We start from the raw sequence: 17,202 nt of genomic DNA on the forward strand, positions 1-17,202 counted from the left end.
ACCTCTTTTGGGGGCCCCTGCATTTGGCGTAATATTTAATATTTAATGTAAAAAAAAAACCTCATTCGGAGCCCCCCTCAAGTTGGGGTACGGGGAATTTTCAAATTCTCTACCTCCCCCCCCCCCTAGCTACGCCTCTGAGTTAGTCTTATTGTTCTTTTTAGATTTAGTGAAGTAGGTTGTTTGTGTGGATTAAAATAAGCGATTCATAACAAAACTCTTAGTGTAGGCCATAAACGACAAACCAGCTTTTTATTCTAACGCCATCTTGGTTATAACAACATTTACAAGGGAGGTTACTCCAAAACACCAGCGCTGTTAGAGCATGGAATGAGCTGTCTGAGCCAGCCAGGAAAACCAATAACTTGGCAGAATTTAAGTCATTGTTATATCAACCGAGGGGATAATAACAACTGACCTCACAAATACCTTCAAGGCCCTTGGCATTCCTAGGAACATTCTCGTTGCCTGTCAGAGGGCGGTACTGCTGCAGACCTGCCACATCACCAGAAAATTCCTCGGTGGAAACTGATAAAGGGACTACGATGAATTTTGTTTCCCTTTAACGAAACTCGACCCTGGCTTCGCCAGAGAATGAATAATTGTTCTTTTCTAACATAATAATAATAATAATAATAATCTTTATTGTCCGTAAGGAAATTTGTCTTACAATTGGTGCTTTACATCAAACAATAAACAAAACATTATAACTATAAAAAAACAAAAAGTACATACACACCAGACTCACTCATAATTTACACGGGAAAGGTTTATTTCAGATTGTTTCTATGTAATGATTTGATTGCCATGGGAATATAGAGTGTTTGTGTCTGTCTTTGCTATGGATGTCTTGTATCTCTTTTGTGATGGTAAAATCACAAAATTTTGACCTAAAGAGTGATTTTTATGTCTAGAATCTTTTTATGTTTTTTTTTTTATGGATGTTTGTCTCAAACAGCTGCCCAAATTTTTTTATTTTTTTTGCCAATGACTTTACCAGAAGCATTTAAGATTCTGTGAAGATTATTTTTTTTTAGTGCTCAGATTGCCATACCAGGCAATGATATTAAAACTTAAAATATTGCAGATGTGAGCGTGATAAAACATAGCCAAGAGCTTTTCACTAACACTAAACGAGGACAGTTTTCTCGGTAATCATAATCTTTGCTGCCCTTTTTTGATGATATAATCAGTATTGGTAGTAAAATTTAGTTTATTGTCTAGAATAGCACCAAGGTAGTTTAAAGTTTGCACTATTTCCACGGCGGACAACGGTTATTTCTGCGCTGGATGTGGCGAAATATGTTGGGACAGCGTAAACACGCACAATGATGCACTCTTTATTAATCTCTGGACTTTTCATGCACCATTTAGCACCGTTCAGTGAAAGAGTTTCTTGTGCGGTGATTATTAAAAATGTCATTGCTTATAAAAAGCGGCATAGATCTTCGAGTTATTTCATTGTTTTATAATATTCAATAGAAGACGAATCTTTCTCAAACCTTGTTTCTATCCCGTAATATCTCATAATTTGATTATGTTCCAAGGTGGTAACTATGATAATTCGATTGAAATGGTTAAACGCAAACGAACACCAGACTACTCGACCTCGATTTTCTTAGTGTGTTATTATTATATCTAGATTCTAGATCGAGATCTACATCTAGTCTAGATTTCTAGATCGAAATTTGATTCGACGCCCAAATTAGATCCAGTCTAAAACGTTGTTACTGAAGACAATGGGGATACTTGTTGCTGCTGTGCTCTTTCTTCTCGTTGGCTTGTCCGGTGGTTACATCCTTGGAGACAGACTTCTAGACGTGGTGTACTCCAGGGAAGGGGATTTGAACATTGGAGGCTTATTCCCGGTGACGACGTACAACGACACGGCCATCTGTGGGGTCTCACTGTACCGTGGCTCATTGACTGCCATCGAGATTGTCGAAGCACTGGCCTTTGCTGTGGACAATATTAACAAGGTGAGACCCACTGGTTAGTCATGACAAACAATATCGTAAAGTTAAGCAATAATGGCATTGTAAGTGAAAACAAGGAAATACAATGAAATTAAAACAAACATAAAATAAAGCAGTAACATATAATAACAACAATAATAATAATAATAATAATAAGGCTTGTCTTCGAGTCGGATGATAAATATTAAGATGATTGCCTGAGCTAGCCAGGAAAACCAGTGACTAGGAAGAATTTTGGTCAATGGTTAATATGTATGACTAAGTGCATGAGGCGTAGGACGTAATTATCACCTTTTTTGAAGTAACGTCTGTATTATAAAAGATAAGATAAGATTTTCTTTCGCCGTCTGCTGGGAGGGGCACGTATTTTGTATGGGGAACGAACGTATGCCAAACCTTTTTTTGTGAGCTAAAATGTGGTAGACGTAGCGTAACAGAGGCGCCCCAGGGAAACGCTTTAAAGACTAGTTTAGGCGCCAACTTGCCTTAGCTGACATAGAAGAGAGCACCTGGTTGCACGCGGCCTCAGAGCGAGACAGCTGGAGGTCACTCACAAAGGTCGCGGGATACACATTTGAGGCCAAAAGAATATCAGCTTCTGAGGACATGATATATTTATAAATATATGATTTTAATTTTTTTAATACATTGGCCCATTGTCGTGTCCTTTTCAACATTATCATTATCATTATCTTTATCATCACCATTATTATTACCATTATCATAATCATTATTCTTCATTGGCCTCATTCAGTCATAGAACGACTATGGTTCATCTCAGAGCACACTTCCTCATGTGGCTGTGGAGCCCTATTTTGGAGAGACACTCCCGTCCACAGATAGCGCAGGTTAAGGTGGCTTTTACTTCGGTGGTAGAGTAGCTGACCGTTTTTCGGATTGTACGTTTTTCTTCCTGAGCTGAGACCCATGTACTTTCACTGTCCATAGCTTTCTTGATCACTGTGACAGTGACCAATCATTATTCTATATGCTCTCATACAAGTGTTCATTCTTCCGCAGTACAATTAAGGCGTACGGTGGGCTGCCTGAATCAGCCGAGAAATACAATGATTTAGTTTTTATTACACAGAAGCCAACCAATTGTAACCCGTAACAAGTCGTAGTCTGTTACGCTACTGATAGCAGGCCATTTTTATACATAATTTCAAATTAATTATACTATTTACTGGCCATTATGATGTCAAGGTTTCTAGTTACTGATTTGGGATTTTTAAGGCTACTGTATTAATATATTGTCGCGTTACAGACAATTCTTTAATGTTAATATTGTCTAATTGAAATAAGTAGTTGCAGGTCATTATTTAATGTCCATTCTCTGGAATCAATGTTCCTAGTTACAGCAGGTCATTATGTAAAATTCAGATTCCTAAGTGTGTTTATCTGATTAATTGAATAGAGGTGTGCGTGTGTGTGTGTGTGTGCGTGTGTGAAAAGGGGTATGGCCTTGACATTGTGAACGTTAAGAAATGAGAGACTTGCACGAGGAAACGGGAAGTAACTTCTTGGGGGAAACAGAAAAAAAAAGGGGGGGGGTAAAATTAGGGACACCTTGAATGAAACAGGGCACAGTAAGTTTTAAAAACAAGCACAATATAAAAATAAAACTAAGCTTTTCTAACGGGAAGAACTCCACACTTATAACTATATTGGTCAATAATGTAGAAGTTATTTCTTTTGATCCGAGAAGGCGTGTTAGGGATTAATACATGTTTAAACTTTTTACCAAACAGACAGAGCTGTATCTTATCTTATCTGGTGGAATGTGAGCTTTACTTCAAAAAAGATGATTACGTAATGAGTAATGAGTTATATATCCAAATTCTGGTTATACTTATATGCATAAGATTTAAATAATGTTTCCAAAGTGACGAATGTGTATTACGACTGAGCAATGCTGCAAGTTCAGAGGTCAACGTTGTCTTATCTAAACTTCAATTCAACACTCTTCGTCTGTATCGTAAAATTAAAATATTATTTTTAAAATATTGACAAGAACCACTGTGTAGGTCCATATGTTTTTATCTAGCTTGCTGTAGACCTGGCAAGTTGTTACACGTTAACTTCAGTTACACAAGCAAAACTCTAGGGCAGGGGTTCTCAACCTGTGGGTCGCGACCCCCTTGGGGGTCGATTGACGATTTGCCAGGGGTCGCCAAAGACCATCGAAAAAATGGATTGTTTTTGTCTTTTCTTCTATTGCTGTGTGTATTTGCGGGGGGGGGGGGGTCACGGCAGAGTGGGGGATTGTAAAAAGGGGTCGCCGAACATAAAAGGTTGAGAACCGCTGCTCTAGGGCTTAATGTGTGTTATGTTCTAGGACCCGAAGCTGCTACCAATGATCAAGCTGGGATTCACATTTCTGGACAGCTGTACCAACCCTCAAGCTGGGGTCTTGCAGGCGATACGATTTCTGCCTCAGTCAAACGAGAGAGACTATATCCCTACAAGTATGTATCATACACCAATCTTACGACACAAATTTATCACATAATTACTTTTACTGCAACTATCTGTGATGGTCGGAACTGTGTTAGCAGAAATGTTTAGCTTCTGAATTTAGGTTCGAATCTCAGTAATAGATGAGATCTTAAAGTTCATTATTTGTAGTACTCTTTTGAGTCCACACAACTCTCAACAGTTACCTAACAACAGTTGGGGAAACTGAAGGCGGTTGGTCGTTGTGCTGGCCACATGACACCCTCGTTGATCGTTGGCCATAGAGCAGAAGATCTCTTACTTCTCTTATCACTGAAACATGTCTCTTTATTGTTTTAAGTGGAAACTTAACAAGAACGACTGGCAAAACGAAAAGAGAGGTACACAAGTACATTGCACCAACAGCCGTATATTCGTTCTCGCATAATCCACCGAAGGTCGGAACCCGTTTTTACATACCTAGAGCACTGTGTTCAACTGAGACCAACAGTTACAGGTGTTAACGAGCTATTGGTCCAAGCCGCCCACAGGTTACGACGTCACAGGTCAGTGTTCAGGCCTTCTATGGCGACTGTCCTCGGCTTCACACACAGGGCCAGCAACTCTCATGGATAACACTGATAGTTGCCGGTGTTAAATGGCAGGCGTAACATAGTTCTAAATGCTGTTGATGCTTTGGATATTGGCCAGAGCGGAACTATGTTGTAAAATATGACTAACACTACAGTGTCAGTGTGCGACTCGTACATCATTATTACAAAGCTTATATCAACTCTGTCTGTCTGTCTGTCTGTCCAAAACTTTGTACACGTCATTTTCTCCGACATCCAATCTCGAATTAAGCTGAAATTGTTTCACAATTATTTCTTTTATCTGACAACACAGAAATAAAAAAAAAAATATTTAAAAAAAAAGAACCAATTTGTTTATTAACTATTTGTAATAAATCCCTTTGTTTGGTATACCAAACAAGGGAAAGAAATAGTAGTTGACTGAAATGGCGGTATAAGCTGAATTAGTCGCCTTTATATTAAGCTGCCGTCTTAGGCGTAGTGAACACAAACATACAATCTTCCAACTTCATAGACTCATCGCTAGCAGAGTGGTTACCGCGTTGGCTTGAGAAGCCTAAGAAGTTCGAATTCCGGGGCTCCATTTTAAAAAAAAAAAAAATAGGCTACATTTAAAAAGCGATCACCTACATACCCCGTTCTCCCCCTTTCCAACTGGTCCAGACAAGTGAGAGGATCCTGGCGTATTGAGAACGCTAAAAAGCATGTAAATTGCGCTAAACAAAAACAATTTGTAAAAAAAAAATATTTCTAATCGCACATATTTATTATTGTAAGTCTAGATGCATTACACATTTAACTACTTTACTGATCCAAATTAATTGATACACATGAATATAAGATCTTAAAATTATTTTTTTTTTTGCTTAAAACGCTATGTCAAGTGTCTGTTACTGTCCTGAGTATGTGTATTTCTGAACATTAATTTCAATCTTCTGTTTCCAGCTGTTGCGAACTATTTAAACTCCTTTAAAGTGATCGGAGTTATCGGAACTGCCACTGGCCACATCACAACCCCGGTCTCTATATTACTGGGCGGCGCAGGGATACCACTCATCAGTTTCTGGGACGGCGGGGATGATCTTAGCAACAAGGTAAATGTTGGTTTAACAGCAGGGTAAATGTTGGTTTAGCAGCAAGGTAAATGTTGGTTTAACAGCAGGGTAAATGTTGGTTTAGCAGCAAGGTAAATGTAGGTTTAGCAGCAAAGGTAAATGTTGGTTTAACAGCAAAGTAAATGTTGGTTTAGCAGCAAGGTAAATGTTGGTTTAGCAGCAAGGTAAATGTTGGTTTAACAACAAAGTAAATGTTGGTTTAGTAGCAAGGTAAATGTTGGTTTAGCAGCAAGGTAGATGTTGGTTTAAAAGCAAGGTAAATGTTGGTTTAACAGCAAAGTAAATGTTGGTTTAACAGCAAAGTAAATGTTGGTTTAGCAGCAAGGTAAATGTTGGTTTAGCAGCAAGGTAAATGTTGGTTTAGCAGCAAGGTAAATGTTGGTTTAGCAGCAAGGTAAATGTTGGTTTAGCAGCAAGGTAAATGTTGGTTTAGCAACAAGGTAAATGTTGGTTTAGCAACAAGGTAAATGTTGATTAATCAACAATCACCATTGAAGACCAATATTTAAGACACTGGTACGACATTGTGATCCTAGTTTAACTGCACCTTGATCCTAATTTTGAGAGGAAAGAAATGACTGTGTCCAACCAAGAAATGACTGTGTCCAACCAAGAAATGACTGTGTCCAACCAAGAAATGACTGTGTCCAACCAAGAAATGACTGTGTCCAACCAAGAAATGACTGTGTCCAAACAAGAAATGACTGTGTCCAACCAGTAGCGACACGTGTTATGAGAGGAACAAAGGAAGCGTCCTGAGATGCTATACAACACGCGGGGGCGTCATGAGGTGCTATACAACAAGTGGGGCGTCATGAGATGCTATACAACACGCGGGGGCGTCATGAGATGCTATACAACAAGTGGGGCGTCATCAGATGCTATACAACAAGTGGGGCGTCATGAGATGCTATACAACAAGTGGGGCGTCATCAGATGCTATACAACACGCGGGGGCGTCATGAGATGCTATACAACAAGTGGGGCGTCATGAGATGCTATACAACAAGTGGGGCGTCATGAGATGCTATACAACAAGTGGGGCGTCATGAGATGCTATACAACAAGTGGGGCGTCATGAGATGCTATACAACAATTAAGGCGTCATGAGATGCTATACAACAATTAGGGCGTATTGAGATGCTATACAACAAGTGGGGCGTCATGAGATGCTATACAACAAGTGGGGCGTCATGAGATGCTATACAACAAGTGGGGCGTCATGAGATGCTATACAACAAGTGGGGCGTCATGAGATGCTATACAACAAGGGGGGGGGGGGCGTCATGAGATGCTATACAACAAGGGTGGCTACTTTGGCTTCCGTGCGTCAATTTTTTCCCTTTCTAATTCGCATGCGTCACACAACCGTTTACCCAGTTAAGTCTAGTAAAGTATCATCCTCAGTCTACTAAAGTGTAGCAATTTAGCCGTATTCGGTCAGTTAAACATAGCATGTATGATCACAATCGTATATATAGCTAATAGTTGAGGCAGATGTATCAATTGTAGAGTGATAAACTGTACATACTTCATGAACACTTATTAACTAGCATTTATAATTATAATTTAATATTTCTAAATTTACAACTAGTAATATATGAACACCGCCAGCAGTTGTTGTTTTTTTTTTGATTTGCTTTTTTTGCTTTGTTTTGTTTTTAAATAACTTCATATACAAGGCAAGATAAACATAACTAGATTTAAAGTGAATTTTTACTTGGCTTGTCATCAACCAGCAGTTCCTCTTATAAAAAAAGACTTAAAGCGCATGTCAGGTTTAGGAATTATATGTGTAGCTAAATAGCTGTACACGATTAAGGTCCCGAGGTTCAGCCTGATAAGAATATCATTCACACACAGTCGTACATAGAGTAACGAACTAGGTGGATGGAATAAAATAACAACAAAAAAAAAATGAATTTAATTGTATGAAACTGATATATGTATATGTACAACGAGGATGATAAATAGACAATATATATATATTAGATTTATAATATATATATATATATATATATATATATATTAGATTTATAATATATATATATATATATATATATATATATATATATATATATATATATATATATATATATATATATATAATTAAAGATATTATTCAATATTAATTTAAGCACCTCTGCTACTGCTATTAACTTGTCACCCTGGTTTCATAGTCCACCAGACTCTGACCGACTGGCGTCACAAAACTGCCAACCTCGGTAATAGTAAAGTTAGACCTCAGATGATCGCCAATTTGACAATGACAAAACTGTGATATATATTTCTGAGACGGCAGGCGACGCCCACACTAGCACAGACTCGAGCTCAGTACATACAACTCCAACACTGGCACCCTATAAACGAAATAACTCACCTTTAACAGGGGGGTCCGAAAATCCTACGGAATAACAAGTCCGTTTCAACCAAATTCAGAGGGTGAACTGCCTCATGACAAATAGATGTCACCGGACTTTGTGACGTAGCAAAAACTATTCAAAACAAAAACTACAAGGCACTCTCGCGCCGTACTTGTACTACCAGTAGAGGAAATAAAAAAAAACAGAGTTAGGAGAAAGAGATAGACACTTGTCTATACTACGCGACAGTGCAACATCATTGATGTGAGCATATTCGTTGAAGATAATGAAAAGATGGAACAAGCATGCGCACGGGAAAATTCGATGCTTAAAAAAAACAACAACTTAAAATCCTCATGTTCTTGGCTTTTGGGCCGATAACTATTATCATCTTGTTGGTCATTTAGGCGTCGTCGTAATAAATTCTTGTTGAGCTTTTTTTTTTCTAGAAATCGGTTATTATTATATTAACGAACAGGCATACTTTTTTTTTCCTTGATTATTTTTTCGGGGCTTTAGTGCCCCACTTGTAGTAATTCAATGCGCCACTTTTGGTTCATGCTCTATAGGTTGCCCATCCCTGTTATACTGGATACTTGACTTACTAGACTTAATCCTCCCAGTGGATTATAATAATAATAATAATAATAATAATAGTAATAACTGAGATAGAAAAACAAAGAAAATATGGGAACCTAGGCTTGGAGATTAAGCGTCTATGGAAATTGTCCAAAATAACAATATACCCCATTGTTATATCAACCGACGGAATAATAACAACTGACCTCACAGACACCTTCAAGGCCCTTAACATTCCTAGGAACATCTTCGTTGCCTGTCAGAGGGCGGTACTGCTGCAGACCTGCCACATCACCAGAAAATTCCTCAGTGGAAACTGTTAAAGGGACTACGATGAATTTTGTTTCTCTTTAGCGAAACTCGACCCTGGCAGCGCCAGAGAACGACTACTCGTTCATTTCTAACATAGTAATAATAATGATAACAATAATAATAATGAGATAACCATAATAATAATAACAATAATAATAATGATAACCATAATAATAATAATAATAATGATAGCAATAATAATAATAACAATAATGAGGATCCTAGCCAAGAGCCAGTCCTTTCAATGTAAAGTAAAGTTCCCCTTTCAGACCTTGAGGTCTATAGGGCAGATGATGTAAAGGTCTCATCTGTTTCTGTGGCTTACGATTAACAAGGGTGTCAAGTGGCCAGCACAACGACCAACCGCCTTTACTTTTCCCTAACTAATGTCAGGTACCCATTAGAGCTGGGTGGACTCAGGGGCGCCCGAAGATCCCGAAATTAAAAATCCCAGTCTTCACCAGGATTCGAACCCCCGGACCCCGGTTCGGAAGCCAAGCGCTTTACCGCTCAGCCGCCGCGCCTCTCCTTTCAATGTAGTCTAACGTTATATATGTAGAAGTATCCTCGTCGTTTGACATCTTCTAGTACTGATTATTATATTGATAAGAAACTAATTATACACTCTATACATAAATTCTTTTTTTATGCCCTAGTTACCTCTTTTTGACAAGTTTAACAAAAGTAGCACTGCATATATTAGTAATAGTAAATATTATTGACCTTTTTAAACAATCGCTTTTTGTTTCTCTTACAGAATGTGCATCCGACATTTTTCCGAATTATCCCCCCTGACGTCCACCATGTCTTGGCTATTCTCAACTTTCTGAATGAGAACAAGTGGCTATACTTTTCTGTGCTAGCACAGGACGATGATTTTGGCCGAGCCTCTCTGAAAATATTAAAGTTATTTGCAGCTAAGATGGGCATGTGCGTTTCTGTCACGTTGAGAGTTTCGGACAACAGTGATTTTAAAATTTACCTGGACACTCTAATAGCCTCGCCTGCCAAGGTGGTCGTGGCCCTGATCTCGGAAACAGCTGTGGCCCATATGATCAAGGTGGTGTGGTCGGAGAATGCAGCTGGGAAACTCATCTGGGTGGGCTCGGACCGATGGTTAGAGTATATGTACTTTAACAACGTGATGGAAGGGAACTTTGTCGTGTCGTCTTCGCCTCTGGAACTCCCAGGGTTCGACACTTATTTCTCAAGTATTAAATACAGCGACTCCCCGAACCCGTGGTTTAAAAGAGCTTTGAGAGACCTAGGATGCGACAATAATGAGTGCGCGTACTCTCTGCTGCGAGAGAAAGCGGGGAAAATAACGCTTTCCACCCCGGACATCCACGACACTATGATGATCTACGCCCATGGCTTGCACAGCCTCCTGATAACGTTGTGCCCTGGCGAGGAAGGGAGGGCTGCGGTCGAATGTTTTAACAAAAACTCTGACAAGTTCATTGGCTATCTCAAGAGGGTCAACTTTACCGGTGCTTCGGGTCAGATCTTCTTCGACAACAAAGGCGACCGAACTAGCATCCTGCGCATCTACCAGGCAGTACGCAGGCGTGTCCTCAAAAGGGAGGACATCAATGAGACAGAGGTGTATACGTCCCACATGAGCGTCGAGCAGGTAGGCTACTACGACATCCGTAAAGGCAGGATAGTCAATTTCCACAACTTGACTTTGACATTCACAAAGTTCGATAAGAATGAGACGCTAATAGAGTCGCTGTGTAAAATCCCGTGCCAACCCAACGAGTACAAAAGCATCCTTAAAGGCTGCTGCTGGCTGTGTCGTAAATGCCAGAACAATGAGAAGGTCGTAGACAACGACACGGCCTGCCAGAAATGCCCGCCCCTCTACTGGCCAGGTCTGTCGAACAACAAATACTCCGTCTGCGAGCCCATCGAGGTCACCACCTTTGACTGGTTGCACCCCGTGACCTTAGCCTTGCTCATCACTAACGGCTTTGACATTCTTCTGGTCTTCTTCGTGCTGGGCACGTTCTGGCTGAGCCACTTCCAGAAGGACGAGGAGGGTCCGACCTGGCTGGTCATCATTCAGCTGGTGGCCATCGTCTGGGGCTTCATGTCGGTGCCCATCTTCCTGATGCGACCAACCACCTTCAACTGCAACGCGGCTCACACCTTATTTTTACTCAGCTTTTGTGTGCTGTATCTTGCAATGTTTTTGAGGACCGTCGAAGTCTACAGAAAGTGTTTTAAAGTCATTGAGGACTACGAGTTGAGGTATACCAGTAAGAATTACCTAGTGATGTTTACCATCATATTGGTGTTCATTGAGGTAATCTTTTATACTATCTATCTATCTATCTATCTATCTATCTATCTATCTATCTATCTATCTCTAACTATATCTAATTCTATCTCTATCTATCTATCTATCTATCTATCTCTATCTATCTATCTATCTATCTATCTATCTATCTATCTATCTATCTATCTATCTATCTATCTATCTATCTCTAACTATATCTAATTCTATCTCTATCTATCTATCTATCTATCTATCTATCTATCTATCTATCTATCTATCTATCTCTATCTATCTATCTATCTATCTATCTATCTATCTATCTATCTATCTATCTATATCTATCTATCTATCTATCTATCTATCTATCTCTAACTATATCTAATTCTATCTATCTATCTATCTATCTATCTATCTATCTATCTCTATCTATCTATCTATCTATCTATCTATCTATCTATCTATCTATCTCTACCTATCTATCTATCTATCTATCTATCTATCTATCTATCTATCTATCTATCTATCTCTATCTATCTATCTATCTATCTATCTATCTATTTATCTATCTATCTATCTATCTATCTATCTATCTATCTATAATTCTATCTCTATCTATCTATCTATCTATCTATCTATCTATCTATCTATCTATCTATCTATCTATCTCTATCTATCTATCTATCTATCTATCTATCTATCTATCTATCTATCTATCTATCTCTAACTAAATTTAACTATATAGACCTTGTTTTTAATGATTTAACTGTATAGAATTTAGCCCTTGTTATGTAAAGGGAGAGTGATCCTTAAAGGATTACGGGCACGGCATGGCCTAATTGTGCCGATGTGCCTAAACTCAAAACTCAAACTCAAACTCATTTAACCTATATCTATCTATTTATCTATTTATTGATAATTTGAACAAAATTTTAATTATTAACCTGTCTTCTGACATCTTAAAGGTACAAATTTATTTATTATGTAAACAATAGAATCACATTAAAAAATAAATCGGATACGAACAGCATAGTACACCATTACCCATTGACATAAGGTCTTCTTCTCCTGATCAAAACATTGGCCTAGGTCTAGTTATTTTAAACATTAAACGTGTACATTCATACGAGTTCTAGTCTAGATATAGTAGACTTGTGGGAAGCGTGGTCGAGAGGCTAAGTGCGCTTGAACTTGGCTGTGCTTGACTACCTAGAAGGGGGCTCGAGGTTCGACACCCGACTCGAGCTGAGTTGTGTTTACTGAGCGCCTAAAGGCTGCACGGAAAACCAACTCCTAGGTACCCCCTCCCCCTCCCCCCCAACTGGTCCACAAATGAGACTGGACCAAAAGCGCTCTGAGCACATAAAATCATGAAAGTAGCGCTATATAAAAGCTATAATAATACTAATAATCAAGATTCTAAATCTAGTTCTAGATCTAGATCTAGCCTTAGATCTACTAGATATACACTTAGATCTAGCTAGATCTATGTTTAGTTTGTATGACAAGTGACAATGGAGATATTAATTTTTATTTGCGAGGAAAAGTCTTGTACACAAAGTAGGTCAAGAAGTTGTTTTTTTTTCGTGTTGCCAATTTATCTGATTTTGTATAAAGAAAAAATCTTTTTTAGCTTCTCTTTATTACAATGTAACTTGCTATTAATTTTGAATGTATGTATATGTTTAATAACTATTATTTAAAAAAAAATAAGTGTACGCTAAATGAATATATGGAGATGCTGTGGCTGAGGGGTAAAGCACTTAGAACCGGAATTTCCGTGTTCGAATCCTGGTGAAGACTCTAGGTGGACCATTTCGGGGGGTCCGATTTTGAGTTTGAGTTTCCACACAAACTGTCTTTGTAAACTTGTTCTTTCTTTGTTTTTTGCAGATGGCTGCATTTATTACCATTGGTGTGCTGTACCCTGTGCGTGCTGTAAGCCTCCAGCCGATTATTAGCGAGAAACTGGTCGAGTTGGTGTGCGAAGTTCCGGTTCCCCATACCATTATATTCCTCTTGTTTTCAATGGTGCTACTCCTTCTCTGCTCCATCTTCTCCCTCAAGTCACAGAACGACCCTTACGGGTTCGAACGGAACCGCTTCGTATCGATGTACGTGGTGATCTCACTGATCATGTGGATCGCCTTCATGCCGGCTTACTTCACGGCGATACACCACCGGATGAAGACCTACTTCCGGCTTCTGGTGGTCCTAGTCAACCACACCAGCGCGCTGATACTCAACTTCACGCCAGCCTTCCTGGAGATGTGCCTGCGGCGTAGGAAGGACTCGGGCCCAGGAGGGTTTGGCTACTTCCGGAACAGCAGACAGTCGGGGAACGCACCCGGGCAAACGGCCGTCCATGCGACAAAGATAAGCCGTGTGGAGAAGAGTAAGCCCAGCACTGGAGGGTCATCTGATATCAGAGATGTTCACAAAATTAATTTTAGCTTGCAGTCTGTAAGTTTTAATTTTATTGTCTCCCCTCTCTCATTGTTCTCCCTCTCTCTCGTTTCTCCCCCCTCTCTCCCATTTCTCCCCTCTCTCCCATTTCTCCCCCTCTCTCCCATTTCTCCCCCTCTCTCCCATTTCTCCCCCTTCTCTCCCATTTCTCCCCTCTCCCCCCTCTCTCCCATTTATCCCCCTCTCTCTCATTTATCCCTCTCTCCCATTTCCCCCCTCTCTCCCATTTCTCCACCTCTCTCCCATTTCTCCCCCTCTCTCTAATTTCTCCCCCTCTCTCATTTCTCCCCCCTCTCTCTCCCATTTCTACCCCTCTCTCCCATTTCTCCCCCCCCCCCCTCTCTCATTTCTCCCCCCTCTCTGTCCCATTTCTACCCCTCTCTCCCATTATTCCCCCCCTCTCTCCCATTTCTCCCCCCTCTCTCCCATTTCTCCCTCCTCTCTCCCCCCCCCCCTCTCTCTCATTTCTCCCCCCTCTCTCCCCCCTCTCTCTCATTTCTCCCCCCTCTCCCCTTTCTCCACCCTCTCTTTATCTTCCCCTCTTTCAAATCACTCATTTTTTTTCCCACAAAGCTTATATCAACTTACTCTGTCTGTCTCCCTTCTCGGATCAAGTCGAAACTTTGGGCTTACACAAGACATAATCAATAACAAAAAAAAATTAACCGATATGTCAATTAATTACTGGTAATTAATTATTTTTTTTAAATATCAACAAAGGAAATTAATCCTTTAGTATTCACATGTATGGCTAAGTATGTAGAGTTTACTCCCATCATATAATAATTATTATTTTACACTATGATAATAATAATAATAATAATAATAACAATAATCTTTATTATCCGTAAGGAAATTTGTCTTACAATTTGTGCATTACACCAAACAAAAAACATTATAACTCTAAGAAACCAAAATGTACATTCACACCAGACTCACTCATAATTTACATGTGACAAAGTTTATACCAGATTGTTCTTATTTAATGATTTGATTGCCAGGGGAACAAAAGAGTGTTTGTGTCTGTTTGTCTTTGCTATCGGTGTCTTGTATCTCTTTTGTGATGGTAAAATCACAAAATCCTGACACAAAGGGTGATTCTTTATTTCGAGGATCTTGTTAGCTTTTTTATAGATGTTTGTCTTAAACAACTGCCCAAATGGGGTTTGTTTTTTGCCAATGATTTTGCCAGCAGCATTTAGGATTCTATTAAGTTTATTTTTATTTTTAATGCTCAGATTGCCATACCAGGCAGTGATATTGAAACTTAAAATATTGCAGATTTGAGCGTGATAAAACATAGCCAAGGCCTTTTCGCTAACATTAAACGAGGACAGTTTTCTTAGTAGTCGTAATCTTTGCTGCCCTTTTTTGCTGATATAATCAGTATTTGCAGCAAAATTTAGTTTATTGTCTAGGATAGTACCAAGGTATTTAAAGGTTTGCACAATTTCAATAGTCTCTCCAGCTACAGAAACAATATCATTTTCCTTCTTGTCCCTACGAAAATCGATATATATATCCCTCACTCTATCTATCTATCTGTCTATCTATCTAACTCTCTATATATCTCTCTATCTGTCCGTCTGTCTGTCTGTCTGTCTATCTATCTATATCTATCTATATCTATATATTGACTCAAGATAACTGTATTATTTGTTTCTTTGTTTAGATACTTGGTTTATCCATCACTCGTAGCTCTAGGGAGACATCATGGAACGTGGACCCCAAGTAGATGTTGAATGACCTGAGTTCAAAACTTTGTTTGGCAGACCTATTTAGTTGGAAGTCGCGTTTCTCTTTTTGTTGTTGTTGTTTTTTATTCATTTGATAATGTTTTTTTTTAAAAACTGAAAAATTAACATAAATTAAGATACAATGAACAATAAAGTGTTTAACTTGATGTTTGCATTTTGTATTTATGATACGGTCTCTCTCTCTCTCTCTGTCTCTCTCCTTCTCTCTCTCTCTCTCCTTCTCTCTATCTCTCTCTTTTTCGTGACTGATTTTCACTTTCTTTTATCTCTTTTTCTATGTCTCACTGGAGTCGCGGTGGCTGAGTAGCCACGGAAAAAAAACTGTATTCTGTATTCATCTTTGGACTTCAAGACAAGCCTTATTATTTATTAGTACTAAGTCTTATGTTATTAGTACTAAGTCATATGTTATTAGTACTAAGTCATATGTTATTAGTACTTAGTCTTATATTTATTAGTACCAAGTCTTATATTATTAGTGCTAAGTCTTATGTTTATTAGTACCAAGTCATATTATTAGTACTAAGTCTTATGTTATTAGCACTGAGTCTTATGTTATTAGCACAAAGTCTTATATTATTAGTACTAACTCTTATGTTATTAGTACTAAGTCTTATGTTATTAGTACCAAGTCTTATATTATTAGTACTAAGTCTTATGTTATTAGTACTAAGTCTTATATTTAGGCTATTAGTACCAAGTCTTATATTTATTAGTACTAAGTCTTATAAAAAACAATTAGAATAATGGCAGTAGCTATGTCTTCGAATGTCTTTCAGTAATTGGACCGTCTATTCTTCGATGTTGTCCTTCCATCGCTTTCTCTGTCTGCCTCTTCTTCTTCTTCCTGGTACTGTTCCTTAAATGAAAGTCTTTGCGAGCCCTTACCACCTAATGATATGGCCTTACAGCTTATGTTTTCTGTGGTCAGCGGGTCATCTTGGAGCTCAACAGCTTTCGAATTATTCCTTTCTGTTGAGGTCTTTTAATAAGTTAAAAAAAAAAGATCCTTCGGGAATGATTATGACGTCATGGCCCAGACCACAGACCTATATATATATTATACCTAGACTGGACATAGACATCTCTATCACTGCACACAAATGTCGTGAAAAACTTCCAAAAAAGCTGAAACAAGGTTTTGTTTCGTAAAGAATTTATAGAAGTAAAGTTGTTTTTTTTTCAAATTCTAACCTATGTAACATATAATTTAAGTGTTTAGATCTAGTTATTGAACATTGAAAAAAAAAAAAGCACTTTCGTCTCATAATTATTATTTCGCAATTTTTAGATGCATTGTCTAGAAAGAGCTAGGTAACCAAACTCT

At 38.6% G+C, this 17,202-nt stretch overlaps 1 protein-coding gene across 1 annotated transcript; it reads left to right on the forward strand.

Annotated features, from left to right (window-relative positions):
• The first annotated feature begins 1,411 nt into the window (after positions 1 to 1,411).
• On the forward strand, positions 1,412 to 16,021 carry LOC106060358 (metabotropic glutamate receptor 4-like). The gene is made up of 6 exons (XM_056028060.1): positions 1,412 to 1,979; positions 4,315 to 4,444; positions 5,951 to 6,099; positions 10,132 to 11,682; positions 13,546 to 14,115; positions 15,791 to 16,021. Exons 1-6 carry the CDS (start codon positions 1,740 to 1,742, stop codon positions 15,851 to 15,853), a joined length of 2,703 nt encoding a protein of 900 aa, XP_055884035.1. The 5' UTR covers positions 1,412 to 1,739; the 3' UTR covers positions 15,854 to 16,021.
• Positions 16,022 to 17,202: the final 1,181 nt, after the last annotated feature.

This window comes from Biomphalaria glabrata, chromosome 4 (assembly GCF_947242115.1).
Source record: "Biomphalaria glabrata chromosome 4, xgBioGlab47.1, whole genome shotgun sequence".
Classification (NCBI taxonomy): domain Eukaryota; kingdom Metazoa; phylum Mollusca; class Gastropoda; family Planorbidae; genus Biomphalaria; species Biomphalaria glabrata.

What these genes read in the sequence shown, in the direction of transcription:
- LOC106060358 (XM_056028060.1), top strand. Translation starts at nt 1,740, where the DNA reads ATGGGGATACTTGTTGCTGCTGTGCTCTTTCTTCTCGTTGGCTTGTCC. An exon ending in CTGTGGACAATATTAACAAG is followed by an intron (nt 1,980 to 4,314) that starts GTGAGACCCACT and finishes GTTATGTTCTAG; the next exon opens with GACCCGAAGCTGCTACCAAT. An exon ending in TTAATTTTAGCTTGCAGTCT is followed by an intron (nt 14,116 to 15,790) that starts GTAAGTTTTAAT and finishes TTCTTTGTTTAG; the next exon opens with ATACTTGGTTTATCCATCAC.